Source organism: Psittacula echo (assembly GCF_963264785.1).
Source record: "Psittacula echo genome assembly, chromosome: 2".
In the NCBI taxonomy this organism is placed as follows: domain Eukaryota; kingdom Metazoa; phylum Chordata; class Aves; order Psittaciformes; family Psittacidae; genus Psittacula; species Psittacula echo.
Window position 1 is genome coordinate 115,434,172 of NC_137737.1, and position 17,538 is coordinate 115,451,709.

The 17,538-nt window shown below is 39.0% G+C and overlaps 1 protein-coding gene across 11 annotated transcripts in view; it reads right to left on the minus strand.

The window, feature by feature from the left end:
* Nucleotides 1-9,836: 9,836 nt before the first annotated feature.
* TRAPPC8 (trafficking protein particle complex subunit 8) overlaps nt 9,837-17,538 on the minus strand; it is a 54,243-nt gene continuing 46,541 nt past the window's right edge. For 8 of the 11 annotated variants that reach the window (XM_080611581.1, XM_080611580.1, XM_080611578.1 and 5 more), the window contains 4 exons: nt 16,082-16,129; nt 14,536-14,681; nt 12,897-12,986; nt 9,837-10,892 (listed from right to left, as the gene is read on the minus strand). In XM_080611581.1, the coding sequence (XP_080467707.1) occupies nt 10,658-10,892; nt 12,897-12,986; nt 14,536-14,681; nt 16,082-16,129 (519 nt within the window). In that variant the 3' untranslated portion in view covers nt 9,837-10,657. The remainder of the gene's footprint in view (nt 10,893-12,896; nt 12,987-14,535; nt 14,682-16,081; nt 16,130-17,538) is intronic. The other 3 variants (XM_080611576.1, XM_080611582.1, XM_080611579.1) reach the window with 1 other exon arrangement.

Here is a 17,538-nt window from a genome sequence, read left to right on the forward strand (position 1 = left end):
AGGTGAAGCTCGGCTGCAGCACTGCCACAGAGTGAGGCAGCATGCAAAGTCCTCCCAGTTGCTGTGAGAGAGATAAAAAACCGCGTTCAGCCGGCTGAGCAAAAGCTGGCCAATTAGAGCTGCCTGAGGTCCCAGCTTCTCCCAGACTGATGGGACGCTTTGCTTCTATATCCACACAACGTGACACACACGCAACACAGAGCTGTAGCTGTTTGTGTCTCACTGGGAAAAATCTCAGCCCTGGACTCCACAGCACTAGGGTAAAAACAACAAAAACAAAACAAACCAAAGCAAACCCCTTTATCTTCACCATAAAAACTGATGTGATCTCAGTACTTTTTAAAAGACCAACCCTTAAAATTTCCTGTTATACAGAGAGGTGAAGAGGCAGCCTATCTGTTTAAAATAACCAAGGCAGATCTAAAGCATGACTGGAAAAAGGGAAATATAACCCCTGTTTTAAAGAAGGGGAAAAAGGCTATCCTGGATTTGGAGAAGGATGGATGGATGACCCGGGGAATTACAGACCAGTCAGTCTCACTCTGTGCCTGGCCAAATCTCAGAGCAGATTCTCCTGGAAGGCATGCTAAGGCACATGAAAAACAAGGAAGTGGTTGGTGACAGCCAGCATGGCTTCACTAAGGGGAAATCCTGCCTGACCAATTTGGTGGCCTTCTATGATGGGGCTACGAAACTGATGGACAGGGGTAGAGCTGTTGATGTCATCTACCTGGACTTGTGCAAAGCCTTTGACACTGTCCCACATGACATCCTTGTCTCTAAATTGGAGAGACATCAATTTGATGGATGGACCACTCGGTGGATAAAGAACTGGCTGGATGGCCACACACAGAGAGTTGTGGTCAATGGCTCGATGTCCGGCTGGAGACCGGTAACGAGTGGTGTCCCTCAGGGATCGGTGTTGGGACCTGTCTTGTTCAACATCTTTGTCGGTGACATGGACAGTGGGATTGAGTGCGCCCTCAGCAAGTTTGCCAATGACACCAAGCTGTGTGGTTTGGTTGATACGCCGGAGGGAAGGGATGCCATCCAGAGAGACCTCGACATGCTTGTGAGGTGGGCTGATGCCAACCTGATGAAGTTTAACCATGCCAAGTGCAAGGTCCTACACCTGGGTCGCAGCAATCCCAGGCACAGCTACAGGTTGGGCAGAGAAAAGATTCAGAGCAGCCCTGCGGAGAAGGACTTGGGGGTGTTGGTCAATGAGAAAATGAACATGAGCTGGCTTCAGTGTGCGCTCGCAGCCCAGAAAGCCTACCGTGTCATAGGCTGCATCAAGAGGAGCATGACCAGCAGGTCGAAGGAGGTGATCCTGCCCCTCTACTCTGCTCTCGTGAGACCTCACTTGGAGCATTGTGTGCAGTTCTGGTGTCCTCAACATAAAAAGGACATGGAACTGTTGGAACAAGTCCAGAGGAGGGCCACAAGGATGATCAGGGGACTGGAGCACCTCCCATATGGAGATAGGCTGAGAAAGCTGGGGCTGTTCATCCTGGAGAAGAGAAGGCTGCGTGGAGACCTCATAGCAGCCTTCCAGTATCTGAAGGAGGCCTACAAGGATGCTGGGGAGGGACTCTTCATCAGGGACTGTAGTGAAGGACAAGGGGTAACGGGTTCAAACTTAAACAGGGGAAGTTTAGATTGGATATAAGGAAGAAATTCTTTACTGAGAGGGTGGTGAGGCACTGGAATGGGTTGCCCAGGGAGGTTGTGAATGCTCCATCCCTGGCGGTGTTCAAGGCCAGGTTGGATGAGGCCTTGGGTGGCATGGTTTAGTGTGAGGTGTCCCTGCCCATGGCAGGGGGGCTGGAACTAGATGATCTTAAGGTCCTTTCCAACCCTAACTATTCTATGATTCTATAACTTCGACCTCACGCTTATCAGCCCAGGTATATTTATGAATTTGTCTTTCCCCTTTGTAATTAATATTTGTTAGCTTTATCTATGGGAAGATATCCACACTGAAAGCCATTGTTTATCCCTCTTGGGTGCTTCACTTTTAGCTTTTAAAATCCATGAGACTGAAGACCCTTTTATTCACTGGGGTTGTAGATTCCTCTCTAGATCAAGTAAGACAACACAAAATATTTAAGATATTTTATAGTCAAATCCAAACTTAGTCTATGTTCAGGAGGACATTACTGGAACAGTCTTTTACCTGAATTATTGTACTTTCGCTAGCAGAGTATGTGTTTGCCAAATGCAGCAAACGAAGAGACATTTGATGTCCGAAGTGATGATTTTCAGATGTAAATTAAGTAGACTGAAATAAATGTCAATTCATTACTCAAGATAATGATTAAGAAAATCATACTGTACTTACTCTCTTTGAGGCATCTCATTGATCCTAAAGTCAGGGATCTGAATTATCACTTCTAGACTTTCCTCCTGTGCCCCAACCACACTCACAAAAGGAAAGATAGCAATTTGGAATAAAAATTACAGTCTGATTAAACAACAGATTTGTCTATTTTATAATTTATGCTCAGAATATGTTATTTTTTGTGCTTTGTTATATTCTTGCACGATTTTCCTATGAAAGACCTTGGTTGCAACAAACCACTTTTCCTCAAAGAAACTTCTAAATACTGTGGCTGTTTTTTTCAGAGGGCCTCATCTCTTTACAAAATTGCATCCCCAAACAACATGAAGCAGCCTAAGCTAGTGAAAGATTAAATGTACTTGACTACATTGGTTTTTAATCTCAGCCTCTGTCTTCTACATTGAGTGAAACAAATGTTGTTAGGATTGTTTTACCACTTAAAGCATGGATTGGAACCATGGAAAAAAAAATACACCAAAAATGAAGAATTATGAGCAGAAAAAAATCCCCTAAAGATATTGGGGAAAGGAAAGAAAATTGCTGGAGGGAAAGGAGTGATGATGTCTGCTTATTAGTCCAAAACCAAAAGATTTTTATTCTGGTTTTATTCAGATATCTCTCTCCTGGACTTTGACAAAATTTGAACCCCAAAGAACTTGGGTATTTTTATCCTTGCTACTTAAAGAAATATGACAAACTTAATTTCATAAACACAGAGACTCGATTAATCAGTAGTATCCAGTGTCAAACCATATCAGTGTATCAGTTGGGTTTGTATTCTTCATGCATAAAAGCAGCATTTTGAAATTAAGACATTGACTTTTTTCCCCCTCAGGCAGGAGCCAGTACCCACTGTGGTGCTTTCAATGTTGGATCTATTTCTTATTTCAGTCTTTTTGGAAATGCTACATTGGTCAAGGCATCCACATATAACTACTCCATAAGTAACACAGCACTGAAATTGTATTGTCATTCTTAAGTAGCCATACCTGACTAAACACCCCTGACAAGAACAATTACCTATTTAACAAACTTAACTGCCTACAGCAGAATGTAGCATTTTCACTAAGGTAGTTGATGCAGGGCATTCATAATGAGCAGGACCAAATACACTTGCAGGAGACAATTCTATTTACTAAACTGCTCTAATTAAGAATATGGAGAGCACAGTCCACTTTTTATTTACCAACAGACAGCATGGGAACATAGTTCTTTTAGCAAGCAGCGGGTTCTGGCCTGCTGTCCCATCTGCTCCTTAGGATGCTAAAGCTGATATGCTGGTCTCACAGCTGTTTCTGAGATTGTTTCATGTGATCAGTGAAGGAGTAGCCTCTTCAGCTCTTGTTCCCATACCCTTCTTCCAGAGCTACTGGGCACTGCAGGGCTTCCAAAGGCTAGCATCTCCCCATCAGGCAGTGTCCTCACTCACACTGAGGCGCAGGGGACTGACAGCTCAGGCAAAGCATCAGCTCATCTGGCCCCAAGAGCTCAAGCTTTACCTGCAACAGCAAATGTCACTAGTACAACTCAGTGTCAGCAACTACAAGAAGCGGGGCCCATGTCCCACGCATATTCTTGTCTCCCCTCTGGCACACCCCGACAACAGAATCTGCAAGGAGAGGTGGGGAAAGCTGGCACATCACCCAATGGCCTGTTCACAAGGATAGGAAGGAAGAAAGAAGTGTTTTGCCTGTGAACTTCAAGAAGCATTTATATTCTTGGTCAGAAATGTCTGTTACTTTCCCTGCAACCTCCTAAACATACAGAAATACCTCCTTCATCCTAGGGCATCACGAGGAACCTGTTTAAAGACTATCACTAAGTTAATTCATTGTCCTGGAGGAAACAGGGTAAGGAACTATGCCACAATTATCAGGAGGAAAACACCACAGCTGTTCTAACTTTAAAAGAGGAATACCCAAAAGAGTAACACTTGCAAGCATCAGCTGAATTGATTTAGACACTGCTATAGTCTATAAGCAACATTTTAAAGCCATGTTAATTTTTCATTTGTTTTCCAGCTACCACTAAAGCAATTAGCAGGACTCATTAGCCGAGTGACATTTTACAAATTAATGATTTACTCCTGTGAACTGATAGAAATGCATAGTAAATCAATCTTGACTTAAATGGGATCAGGAAATCACTCAGTCTTGGAATATGTTTAATCAGCATTCATGGGTTTAAAAACAGAAGTGTTGAAAAAATTATGCTCCAGCCTAGATTTTACTCTACTGAATTAATTTTGTCCATGAAATTATTCAAGGGTAATTCTGAAAAGACAGCAAACATTAAGATTTCAAGTGACTGAAATACCAACAATGTACATATGAAGGAAGGTTGAAGTTCCCTCCATGGATTTCCATTACTGTAGACATCTTTATATTTTAATATACTCAGAATCAACCCCTTATCTCACTGGAGTAAGTGAAAAACATCCTGGAATCCCTACTGTACCCATTGCAGTTCAGAGACCTGACTTTTGATACCTGAGCTAGATGACACTTTAGTGTAGACAGCTCTACATCACAGTAGATAGAAGATGAATTAGAAGATGAGATTTAAAGTTAAATCTTTTGAGTAAATTTGGAATTGTGGCTTTATATTTTATGACTATCTTTGGGAAGAGAGTTGAAGAGAAATTCTGTCCATATTAATCTGAGCATAGTCGTGATTGTACCACATAATTCCATTCTCCTCCAAGCAATCTCACTGGCAGGGTGACTGCTTTCAGTAAGGCTTCGGTATTTGTGTTTTACAACTGAAGAATAACATAAATGTTAATTTTGTCATTTAGTCAGTGGAAGAAAAGCTTACTTTAGATCAACAAGAAAGCACTGGTATATTACTGAGGTTCTTCACATTATGCAGCTATTGTGATGTCAGGTTTAAATAATGAAAACAATTTCTTTTTTTCCTTTTCACCACATTATTTAGATACTATCGCCCTCCTCAAGGCATAGGTATTTTCCACTCCCTCTTTAGCACTTTGAGAGAATGTTCCTCACAACCTAAAATAACTTATTATATTTATCTTTTTTTCTATACACCATTTATGCTATACATAAATGGCTCTATATTACACATGGAAAGAGTATCTTTGATAACAGCTCAAAAAACAGCTATGCAGTGGGACCCACACAGGCAGTGGATATTGAGTATTGTTTCTACTGAAATGGAACTCTTGTCAACAGATATAGACACTAAATAATTCTATTCTTACATTAGCACCTTGGGCATTTCTTCTGCAGCAGCACATGATGTAAATAATTGCTAAAGAACAGTTACTTTGAAACCATATTCTGCTACTGAACTTCATAAACTGCTAACTCAACTGCACTTTGATTTCATGTTACAAAAAGTATTAGGAAGTGATATACTAAGAACTTTTCCCAAATATCGAGAAATTGTACTTATAGTTTGGGGAACCTTCCTGCCCAGAAGGAAGACATGTAATTCCAGGAGAAGTTCCAAGCTACTTAGTAAACAAAGCCAGGACTAAAGTCTTCAAAGTGTATTAACCAAGCAAGAAACACATAATGCTCATAATTACAGAAAAGCTGACGTTTCAAGGCACAGTTCACTTGAGAATTTGTATCTCAGCAATAACTAGTCATTGTCAAAACTGAAAGTGAATTGGTTGACCAAGAGACCCCACAGTCTCACAGCAGTAGGCCTAGACCTCCTGGTCCCTCCAACTAGCTAACTCCTACAGCTGTCTGTCACACCGAGGTTGACCGAGAGACTCATAGATTCCATGGTCTCTCCTGTAGCCGGCTTGGACCTCTTGGCATCTCCAGTATCCAGCTCTGAAGATAAAAAAGGGATGTCCACCTACTGATGAGACAGAAGAACAGATATTCAGAAGCAGACAGCACTAGATGGCAGCAGTGTTCAATTCGTTTAATTTGTAGACAAAAGTAGTCCCCTATACTCTGCAATGCAATTTCAATGGCTTTCTCACGGCACTTAAGACAGGAATTCAATACTGAAGACAACATATATCACTACTGTAAGAAGTAAACAGCATGTTTAACCAGGATTTAAAGAAACATTATAGGGGATTCTGTTGTACTTTTAACTTTAAAGCAAAGATTATTTTTCCTGTTTTGATGCATAGGAGAGTTTAGTTTACAAGATAAGGTGACAAGTTCTGAAAGCTCCACAGCTATATCTGCATAACCAGTCCTTCTGAAAAATTTGAAGAATAAAGTACGCAATTCAAGCGGAATACAGCATGTAGTATGATTTATACTATTTCTGAGAAGGTAGATAGGATTGATGCTTGAGACTACAAATGGTACAAGATCTTGCTGTAACATCACAGTCATTTCCTATAACAGTAAGAGGGAATCAAAGAAATCTCCCTCCAGGTAAATATAACTGAAGCACAAAATGGGGCTGTTTTGTCGAGCTTATCTAGGAGGTTCTGGGCATTCCTGCTGCTATACTAGTGGCCAGCCGCATTGTATGAGAGTCACTGAAAGGACCCTTTGGTTGCCCACAAAACAGTTAAAGATTTCATCTCTCTTAGCAACCATCAACTATAATTACTCCATAATTTGTAACTGAGAGCCCAAACAACAAATTCAATGGAGCTTCAAAATGCATGCAGATTTTTACACACCTTTTGCAAACAGGTATTGCCTGTTGTCTCCTGAGGCTGTCCCTTGGGCTGCTCTGCTGTTTCTTCCTTCTTCCCTGGTTTCCAGCCAGAGGTCCCATCTTTCTTCCCAGTTTCTCTAAACTTGCCCCTTCCTTTTCAGTACTCCTGCCAAGCTTGCACACTTTCACTAGGTTTGCCTAAATGACAGCAATCATCTATTTAAATGCCAAATTTTGGTCCTCTTGGTTCAAAGCAGCAGCAATTGAGTTAATTCCCTTGGTAATCATTCTGCCTACAGGCACCATATGGACATGATGCTGTTTTCCATTACAGTGAAGGACCTCAGTTTTCACTTGGAAAGCTCTATCCAACTGTGCTCACGCCTCTCTTCCTCCTTTCCCTCCCAGTGGCTGAGCTTCCTATTGCTCTTTCATGAGACTACTCCACACCAGCTCCCCCTGTGCACTTCCTGCATTCCCTCTTCCACTCTTTATGGCATGCAGTTTTCTCAGGACCTTTGTCATAGTGTCACTACGCACAACTCTGAGAGCAACTTAAGCTGAATTTTTGTACAGGCACCTATTCTTTTACCCCCACGTGGCATTCTTCTCTAATAGTCTTAAGCAGCTTTTTAAGTACTTTGGAGATGACCATTCATACAAGCAGCACACCACTAGATACTTAAGTCACACATACTAATAAATGTATGCAAGTTCTGTAACCAAATTACAAGTGCACGGAGTATTAGGCATACTACTTTAAAAATATGAAAACTAAAGAAGGAAGATTATTTTGCTGGTTTGTAGGAGAGTTAGAATTCAGGCTGGCTGAACTACTAAAGAAAGTAGAAGTAGCATGGAAATAAACATATTTTGAATTACATTTATTATATGAAATGGACTCAAATATTAGAAACTTAAATGACATGAAGCGTAGAAGTCAGCTGCAGACCAATATTATCATCTCTTCATTCTCAGACTACACCTTCAGAAACTTTGCATGCTTTCTGTATCACATCTACAGCCTACTGAAGACACTATAAACCCTATTACTACAGATTTGTGTTGCACAAAATAATACTGTCCAGTGAAGCATTTCACCACTTTTCAGCAAAGCAGCCTAGAACCGCCTGAATTCCCATAGCACAGGATGGAGCAGTGCGTGCCTTGAAGTATCAAAGTGATGACAGAATTTACCTCATTTCAGGAGCAAGTTTATGGGTGACTGAGCTCAAATAAAAAGCTTACTTTTATTTTCTTAGTCTACTCATGTACAGAATTATTTCTGCAGTTTATGTAATACAAGATTAAATTATTCCCAAATCCCCCACCATGCACAGAATTTCACTGAAGAGAAAGCAAGTTTGGTTTGTTCGAGTGTGTTGGTTTGGGGGTGGTTTTAGGTATGTGATACTCTTGTCTATAGCATAACCAGTTAGCTTATTCGTAGGGTTGGCAGCCTACACTACTGAGCTTCGCAGAACTCTTTGGGAACACTTGGCATCTGTACAAAATAACCTCATATCTAGATACAGAGACATAGAAACACATCACAAAACTGCATGCTGAAGAGGCTGCTATTTTTAGCCATGCTGAATAAAACATTATTTCAACTCTTTTAGCCTCCAGCCACATCATTAGCTCACCATAATCTTGTAAGCATTCTCAGAAACATGAAGAAGGGTTCATCTAGACACAGCATTTCCTTGAAGCCAAACTACATAATGTGTGTTATCACAGGTTTTTACGTACATTAGCAATAATGGACATGGCAAGCATTGGTTTACTTAATATGAAAGTCAGGATACAAGGCATACACCCATCAACAGGACAGCACAGCCTGGTACTTTCTGCAGTTAGTCAAGCCTTCAGCAAGCCTGCTCTTTACAGGAGCACAACTTCAAAATCACAGGAAATACCATTTCTTATCAGTTTCTTCTTACAGACTGAAAAGCAGTTAACTTTCTAACTGGTATCTCACAAAACTCTTGTGGAAACATCCTCTATGAGAATAATGTGACTTGTGTCACTCGAATATTTGAGGAAGTCTTAAAAATACACTAATCATTACTTAGAACAGTCGCCTACAGCTGGACAGCTGAACAGCATCAATAATGACTTTTCTTTCTCTAAAAGAGTGCCAAGACAGAAAGAGGGCTGATGACATAGCATAAGGTCACAATGCCAAGAATCATTTAGAAAGATCAGCTGTCCAATTTGCTCCAAAAGCAGAAAACTCAAACCCTGAAGCAACATAATCATTGTTAGATAATACTCAAGTATTTCATTATTTCATCAACCTGATCCAGACTACGAAAGGTCATGTGCTGTGAAGCGGTTTTAAGTCTCTTCAAGTAGTCTTAAGTCCTGGAGGCAGTCACACAGTAGTGCTGAATATGAGTAAAATTGGAAAACTTACCTAAAAAGGTAGATGTACTGTTTCATAAGCCAGTGTTGTCCTATGAAAATATTTCCTTCAGCCACAAGATAAAGAAACCTGAGACTTGTGTCAGTCTGCTCTAGGTGCTCAATTTTCCTTGTACTCAGCTAATCCATCCTAAACCATAACTCCCAACTTAGCTGGCTTTGCTGTGTTCAGTTGCTTCACACAGCTTTCCCTACATTTAGCTGCTGTTACTCAAAAATCCCCAGCACATGGCAAGTAATCAAGAGTTCCCAGACAGCTGAATTCTGCGCTGTACCTGGGAGTGGGATTCCAAAAGGCAAATACAGCAGCCACTACATGTTTCAGTACACCAACACAACATATGCCAACACAACAGGAACTTCACGTGAGCAGAGACCACAATGAAGACAGTGCAGGATATATACACAGTACCAACACCTGTAGGTAGCTACAGCTGTATAGGAAAGAAAAAAGGCCACATGTCCATACAGTGAATATGGTGTATGTTTTATTCTATTTACAGTACATTTGTTATAAATATAATACATTTCTTGAAAATCTTGAGTAGATTTTTTTTAAAACAGATCAATTGTTATAGTTACATAATAAAGTACGTGACAACTTTAATGACGATCTGATGGCTGTGAAATAGTGCATTCTGTGTTGAGATGAATGGGAAAATACTCAAACTGGTTGAAGAAATCATATTTTTTAAACACCTTAGGTGGGACGTGTATGTAAACCTTGAAAGGTCACCAGTTTCCATAAATATGAAAACTCAAAACAAAATCCGGAACTAAAGAACTAAGAAACAGAAGTGAATGTGAGAGACCTTCTTGAGCTTCACAGTAAGGTTGGGATTTATCATGACTAATGGCTTCAGACAGGAAAAAGCCAATGAGGGTTTCTTCCTGAACCATATCCTAATACAGCCACAAATATTAAACACACCATGCTGGAAGTTGTAACAGCAGTTAAGCTGCATTTTTGACAGGGCATATGACATACAAATATGTTCAGATCTTGAGTTAGAGTATTTTGTGTTATGAATATCTTAATTACCAGAGAAGAAATACATTATAAAAGGCTAAACTTATTTTCAGTCCAACGTGCATTGCATTGAGAAACAAACTGACAAGGCGTCCAAATATTTTGCTATTTTCTTTCCTACGCAATCTTTAGTAACAAGTTAGATGTTTGAGGTGCTATTTCCAAAAACTGCAGCAAAATGTCAACCAGCAATATAAGAAAAGAATCCCATTTATTTTGTCTTTTAGTGTGATTTTTTTTTCAGGAAGTGGTCAGATATTATTTATAATAATCAGTGCAGGCATGGAGTTCTGCTGACTCGTTTCAAACAAAGTAACTTGGTCCACTAGCTTGGCAAATACTCTGGGGGTTCCAAGATTATAGACACCTGTATGAACAAAGCAAGCTTTCAGCTGCAAGCTATAGACCTCCTGGCTTTTAAGTTGAAGCTTGTACTGTGTTTGCCCAAGCCATGTGAAAGATCCATGGATTTCCAGAGCTTCTGGGCTGAAAAAGAAGGTTACAACATTATTTCTTTGCATTTGAAGCATGTATTGCCAGTTTACATGATTGCCTCCAAATTCAAGTTTTCCCAAGATTTCAGAAACCATTGTGTGTCCACCACCACCTTACAGAGATAGGCTTGTTTCTGAAAACTTCAGAAGTTAGGAATTGGGAAATGAAGCTACTACTCCAGCAGTCTCTGAATGTGAGAGTACCCACTGCCATTTGTCTTAGGAATTGCCACATCTTTTTGACTGCTTGCCTACAGTAACTTCCCTTTAGTCAATGCCTTCTCCAAATGCATGGTGCTGTGTTTCACACATCCTCCCTACCCTCTGCTGCTAAGAGATTAAGGCTTTTCTATAGCATGACAAAGCCACACTTCGAAAGGATAACAGTTGCAATCATAGGTATAGACAGAATTGTGCTTAACATGTTATCAAGATTCTAAATGCAACTTCAAAAAAAAAGTCTATATGCCCCTTTTTCCCTTTCCTATTATATCCACACACGTCCATCTGTACAAGGATATACACGCTCTAAGTTATCCTTGTGTACCTTTATGGATCCTATGTCCACCCAATTTAACTCTGGGTCCTTACTTCTTACCAAATATGTCTTAATGTTCTCACACTTAACGCTCTTTACAGCAGCTCTCCCCTTGGCTCAGATGAATCAGTACAGATACTTAAAGTATTTCTTTGGTTTCTAATACAGTGTATACTATTATACAGAACATCAATTATACATATATGTTTACTGATAAATTCCAGTGTACCCCCAGCTTTCTACAGAACCAGCAGATACAATAACAATAGACATAGTAACAAAAAACAAACTGTCACAGTTTCAGGAATTCCTACATAACGCGTTCTTAGGCCTCTCCCTTGAGATAAGAGTTAAATCAGCATGCATGTCACACACAAAGAGTCAACGTAGATAGACACTGCTTTAGACATATTGCATTAATAACTTGGAGGGGGGGTGTACTTGTTTTTAACACATTTCAAGGCACAAGTACACTATCTTTCCAAAGACATGTCTTAACAGTACTATTACAAGACATGATCATCTGCTAAAAAACACCAGTTCAGTAAACAGATTCCTAATGTTAACTGAGAAATAAAACATACTTAAGCCTTCTACCCTCTATTTCTCAATGTGTCTATTAGGCCCTGGGCTTTTAATTTCTTACTTGCATGAATGGACCGCTGGCAAAAAGCCAATGTTTCCCATGACCAAGCATACCTCAATTCCTCACAATCTGTCTTCACAATCCCCTAGAATACTCAGACAAGAATCCTACAGTCTATTTTGTGGTAAGCATACCAAGTAGCACGATGGAATTGTCACTGGAATTACATGAGTTAAATTGCCTTATTTTAACAGAAGTGGAAGAAATAACAATGGTATATCATGGTTCTCAACTCTCTCCTACAGAAATCCTGAGTAAAACTCTTAAAAGCAATTCACAAAATATTTTCTCAGTGCTAATATTTCTGCACATAATACTACAGTTCTAAGTGAACAGCCAGGCATAAGAATCAGCTGATAAACCTACAGGAATTCTTAAAAATACCCTAAGGTTATATGACATTTTATACTAAGCCAAATTGCAGGAGGAAGTACTTAAAATTCAAAAGTAGTTTTCGACAAGTTACTTTACATATAAAAATGAAAACCCAACAACATAATTTTAATAAAGTAAGGTTACTGAAGCCCGTATTTCACTAGTTAAAAAGCATTTCTGCTTTTCTAGAAAAAAACTGCAGTTAAACTACTCAAAAGTCACAAAACAAGGTCCTGTCTTACCAATAGTCAGAAGTAAAATTGAGCACTAACTGAAGACTCACATTTGACTGTATGAAGCCTTTATCCCCTTCAAAGAAGCCACTGTTGAAAAAACAATCCTATTCTAGATATTCAATGCAGTTAAAGACATTACAAGACTCCCCAAACTAGAAAGCCCTCTCAGAAAATACTGTTTCATTAACATTCACACATTACCTTGTTGTTTTATGCCGCAAATCAATCATCACATCTACAACAGCCTGGGAACAATTGGAAAGTAAGAGAGTGACAGGAACCAGACAGAGGCTGCAAAAGGAAATAGTTCCATAATAAACAAAAAAGTCTTACCCTGGACAGTTTTAATTATACTCTTAAATAGTTAAAAGGAATTTTACATAATGTAACATGTAGCTATTATGCAACATGTCGGTGTACAAAGCAATATAATAAAACTCACTAGAGTCACTTTTAATAAAAGCTATTGATTGAGGCAAACAGCATTGGCTCAACTGAGCCAAATGAAGTTTCCACTTCCCCTCATCCAGCAGAGAAAGGCTAGCAAAAGCATAAAGTTGTTTATTATGACAACAAACATTTCAGAATGGGATAACATGATCCAGTATGGTGTTCAGCACATTTTGCCTGGATGCTTTTCTTCTGCACTGCCTCCTATAGAGGAATTGCTGGCATCTGGCCTAAAGTTTTTGCCAGAGCAGTGCCCAAACTCGACAGCACATACACATTTGTGTTAAGACTTTACCCTGAACAAGACTTTACCCTGAATAAAACTAATACAGTTAGTTGTTTGCTCACAATTAGTATGATTGTTTTTATAAATAATGCTGCAGCAAGAAAGACCCCAAGATATTCACAGGCAGGTAACCGAACTACCAGCGTCGAAACAGATCTATGTATACAATAAGTGATTTGTGTCACTCAAATTCCTTGCCATTGCTTAACACCTTAAATATCCTAAGGTAGACTAACAAGAAAAGAACAATTAGCAACTGTAACTAATAAGATATGAACTTGTTACTGGAACAATGCATGCTTTGTAACTGTCAATTAAAATATGCTACCTTACAAAGTGTTTAAATGTTAGGGTTTTTTAAAGAAAGAAATCCACTTCTTTAAACAACTTACTTATATCAACTGAAATTTTAGGAAAATTTTAACCGTGGAGTTCTCAAATAAAACATCTCAAACCTAAATAAATACCTTTGTTTCAAATACAAACCCCTTCATATCTGGGAATGAACCCAGAGGGCTTTGTTCATATCATGCTAACCTCGAAAGACTCATAGATCTTACAGGCTCAAATTCACTCACTCTAGCAGTCAGCCTTTTGACAGGTTAATTCTGGTACACTTCCATGAGACAAGCCCCAGTGATCTAAACTGCTACCACCATCCCTCCTGACATAAATCAGAACCATGTGCAGCTAATCCTGGCAACTCAGATGCTGTAGATATAATAGTTCTTTTCACTTAAAAGTACCTCTTACTTTTTGTCTAGTTTCTCAAAGTAGTCACATTGTTTACTCCGGCACCAAAAACAAATACAAAAGCAGGAAAGTATTTATTTTCCTTTCAGTAAGTTTGATTGCATTACTATTTAATACCAAAACTGTAAACTGTGGTAATACAGTATTTTGCCCTACATGAAACTTATTTTGCCTTCAAAATTCTGCAGCAGTGAATTTAAGAATTGAGTAAGATTACACCCTTGCATATCAGACTTCTATCTTTCATATCATAACCCACACTGCATCTCAGGCACCATAACCCACATAGCATCACAGGATTTATGTCAAATTAACAATATTTCAGAAGTTCCTAATGAATGTTGCACTAACCTTTTTTGATGAAAAGAATGACTGAAAGACTCTGGATAATGAAGACTTGTCTTGATAAGATTAGAAAGCTGCTCTGGTGTTGGTCTTGCAGGTGCTGGTGTGTTTTCGGGTCGAAAAAACTTTAGGAGAACCATTTCCGGTAATTCCTGAAACACAAATTGAGAATTACATTTAAAATATTGACATAAGGTACTGTGCAATGCAACACAAGAAATCCAGCCATAGAAGCTACAATTCACCATTATGAACTGTAATTCCATGGAAGTAAGTCTACAGCACCATGAAGCTCAGTTTTTTTCCTATGTGTTTTGTATTTAAGCATGCTAGATGAAGAACTTATATGATTTATCTGCTACCTTCGAGACAGATTTCACAGCTGCTTGTGAAAACGCCATGTGTAAAAGTTTAAGAACAGCATGTCATTGTTGCAGGAGTTTATAGTGTTTGGTTTTGTTTCTAAGAAAAAGGGACAGCCTTTACACAGCTCCATATACAGCAGCTGTACCTAAAAAAAAAAAACAAACAACCAAACAAACAACCCATCACCTGCCCTGGGAAGTTCACAATAAGAAAGAAAACACCAAAGTTTCCCAAAACAGATCCAAAGTAAAGCAAACAGAAGTGTACAGGAACATGCTAACAGTGACAGAAGAATTTATAATGCAGAATATCTTTAAAATTGTACAGGAAGCTCTTGCGGAGATAAAAGCTAGCTGTCCCCAGCTGAAAGCCCAAGTCAAGCACTGACACACTACTTGGGATTCATCCTAACCCTGTGGGCAGAATCAATCTCTGAAGCAGAAGAAATTAGATGATACAGGAAGATGCAACACCAAATGAAGCAACCAGGCTTCATTTGGTCCAGCACTACAGCACTAATGTCACTCTGTCCAACATCATCTGGCTGGTTTTGCTGGACAAAACACAAGCCTCTTTCGTGAGCTGGATTTATCCAGGAAGGGGCTGCCTTTTACTATTCCATTACAAATCTATTCTGCAAAAAGTCTACCTTTAGAAAAAAGCAATTTGCAGCAATAAGCATGACTGACTACTAAAAGGATGTGAAAGATTTTCAAAAGCCACATAAAGTCAGTAAAATGTAACAAGTACTTTAACAGTGATGGATTGTACCTTGTAAGTTGAAATACTACAGGCAACAAAACCTGACTCAGTAACAGACACACTGGGTGTTCTGCAATATGTATGAACATCTCAATCACTGTTCACCTGTGCTAGTAATACCAGGAAGACATCAAATATTTTATAAGGCTTGCGATTCTTTTTTCTTGAAAGGAAGAGTAGTTTTCTTAAAAAGTAATTTAAGAAGAAAGATATTTCACAGTAACAGTGAAATGTATTTTACGCATTGAATGAATTTGGCATTTCCACCCTACCCTATGACAGCATGAAATGCACAAGAGATGAGATTACAGGCTTTCATTTAAATTGATCTTTCCCTTCAAGTTACAGTCAACCAATTATTCAATGGCCTCTTCAAACACACATCAATATCCTACACACTGTAGTTTGCCCTAGAGTCAATTACCTGTTGCAAGTCCTCCCAATCAGAATTCCCGAGTATTTTTTTTAAACCCTACAAAAGACAAATATGAACATTTATCTCTACAGACAAAAGCATCATAAAATGCAGCAGGAATATTTACTGGTGAAAGTGCAGAGTGACGTTAATATTTCAAACCTTTAGTTCTAATATTACAGCTCTGTTGAAGGACTGCGATACAGTGAGATTAAACCATTTACCATCACAGAGCTAAATCTTACTTCCAGCCAGCCTAGGTGTGTCCCAGTCAGAAAAGATGTCTCTGTCTCCAACTTTAGATGCTCAAAGTCTAGGTTTATTGTAATTGTGTACCTAAAACAAAGGCTAAGACATGACATTTAGAACATGATTCTCCTACCTAGTGGTTCTGGACAAAATGAAGCACTTGCAAATAGTAACCAAGAAGATACACATACAGATGAGGGAGTTACCTAGAAACACCTAATAAATACTAAGTTTTAGGATGCATTAAATTTCTACTCTACGCTGGAAAAAGGGATCTAGACTATAAAAAAAAAAAAAAAAAAAAAAGCCCATACCCACAGTCTCAAGACTTGTGGTTATTTACACTTTGAAACAAATTAAAGCAAAATCAAGAATGAAACAGGTGGTAATCTGTTGCTGAACTCCCAGAATTGCAGCCCAAATGGGCAAATACTGAAGTTCTGACACCTGAAGTCTGCTTGTTGACTCATTATGATTCCTTGCAAAGCTTCTAGCAATACCATGGGCTCCACTAGACAGCAAATACCATATACTGAACGCAAGAAGGCAACAAAAATAGTTAAGATGTTCCCTTTAAAAAAGTGGTTAAGGTGTAATTTGAAGGCCTCATCCAAACATACTGGTAGAGATACAAAAAAGCTTAACTCTAAGAACCTTCATCATAGGAAGAGTTTCAAAGAACTGGGGGGGAGGAGAGGGAAGTGCTTTTTGCTGTCATTTTAAATTACACAGCTGTATTTGTAAGCTTTTTGATTTGTAACTAGAAACACCCACCATGCAGTAGCACCAGAACCACAGTGCTCCCATGGTTACCTTCCAAGAGCTATGAACTGTACAACTGGTGCTAGGAAAGTTGTTCCTATTTTCATAAAGCATTTTACTGCCCAAAGCCATCTAAAAAGGCCAGCTTCAAACAAATATACTTGAAACTAGACATAAGCTTGCTGTTCCAAGTAGAATAATCTCAACATTATCTCTTATTCGGTAGGTACAAAACAGCCAGGATCTTTGGCATTTTGCTATTTCGAAACAAAGTTATATATCATCCCTACTTCTGAAATTGCATATTACTTGTTCACACTTGTTTAGATATCTCCTGCAACTGTACTAAGCTAAAAGTTGGAAAAGTCAAAATTTTCACCATTCAAAGCATCTTTTCCATTATCTGATAGATTTAATAGGCAGGTCTGCTCATAATATGTTCCCTAATTTGTTAG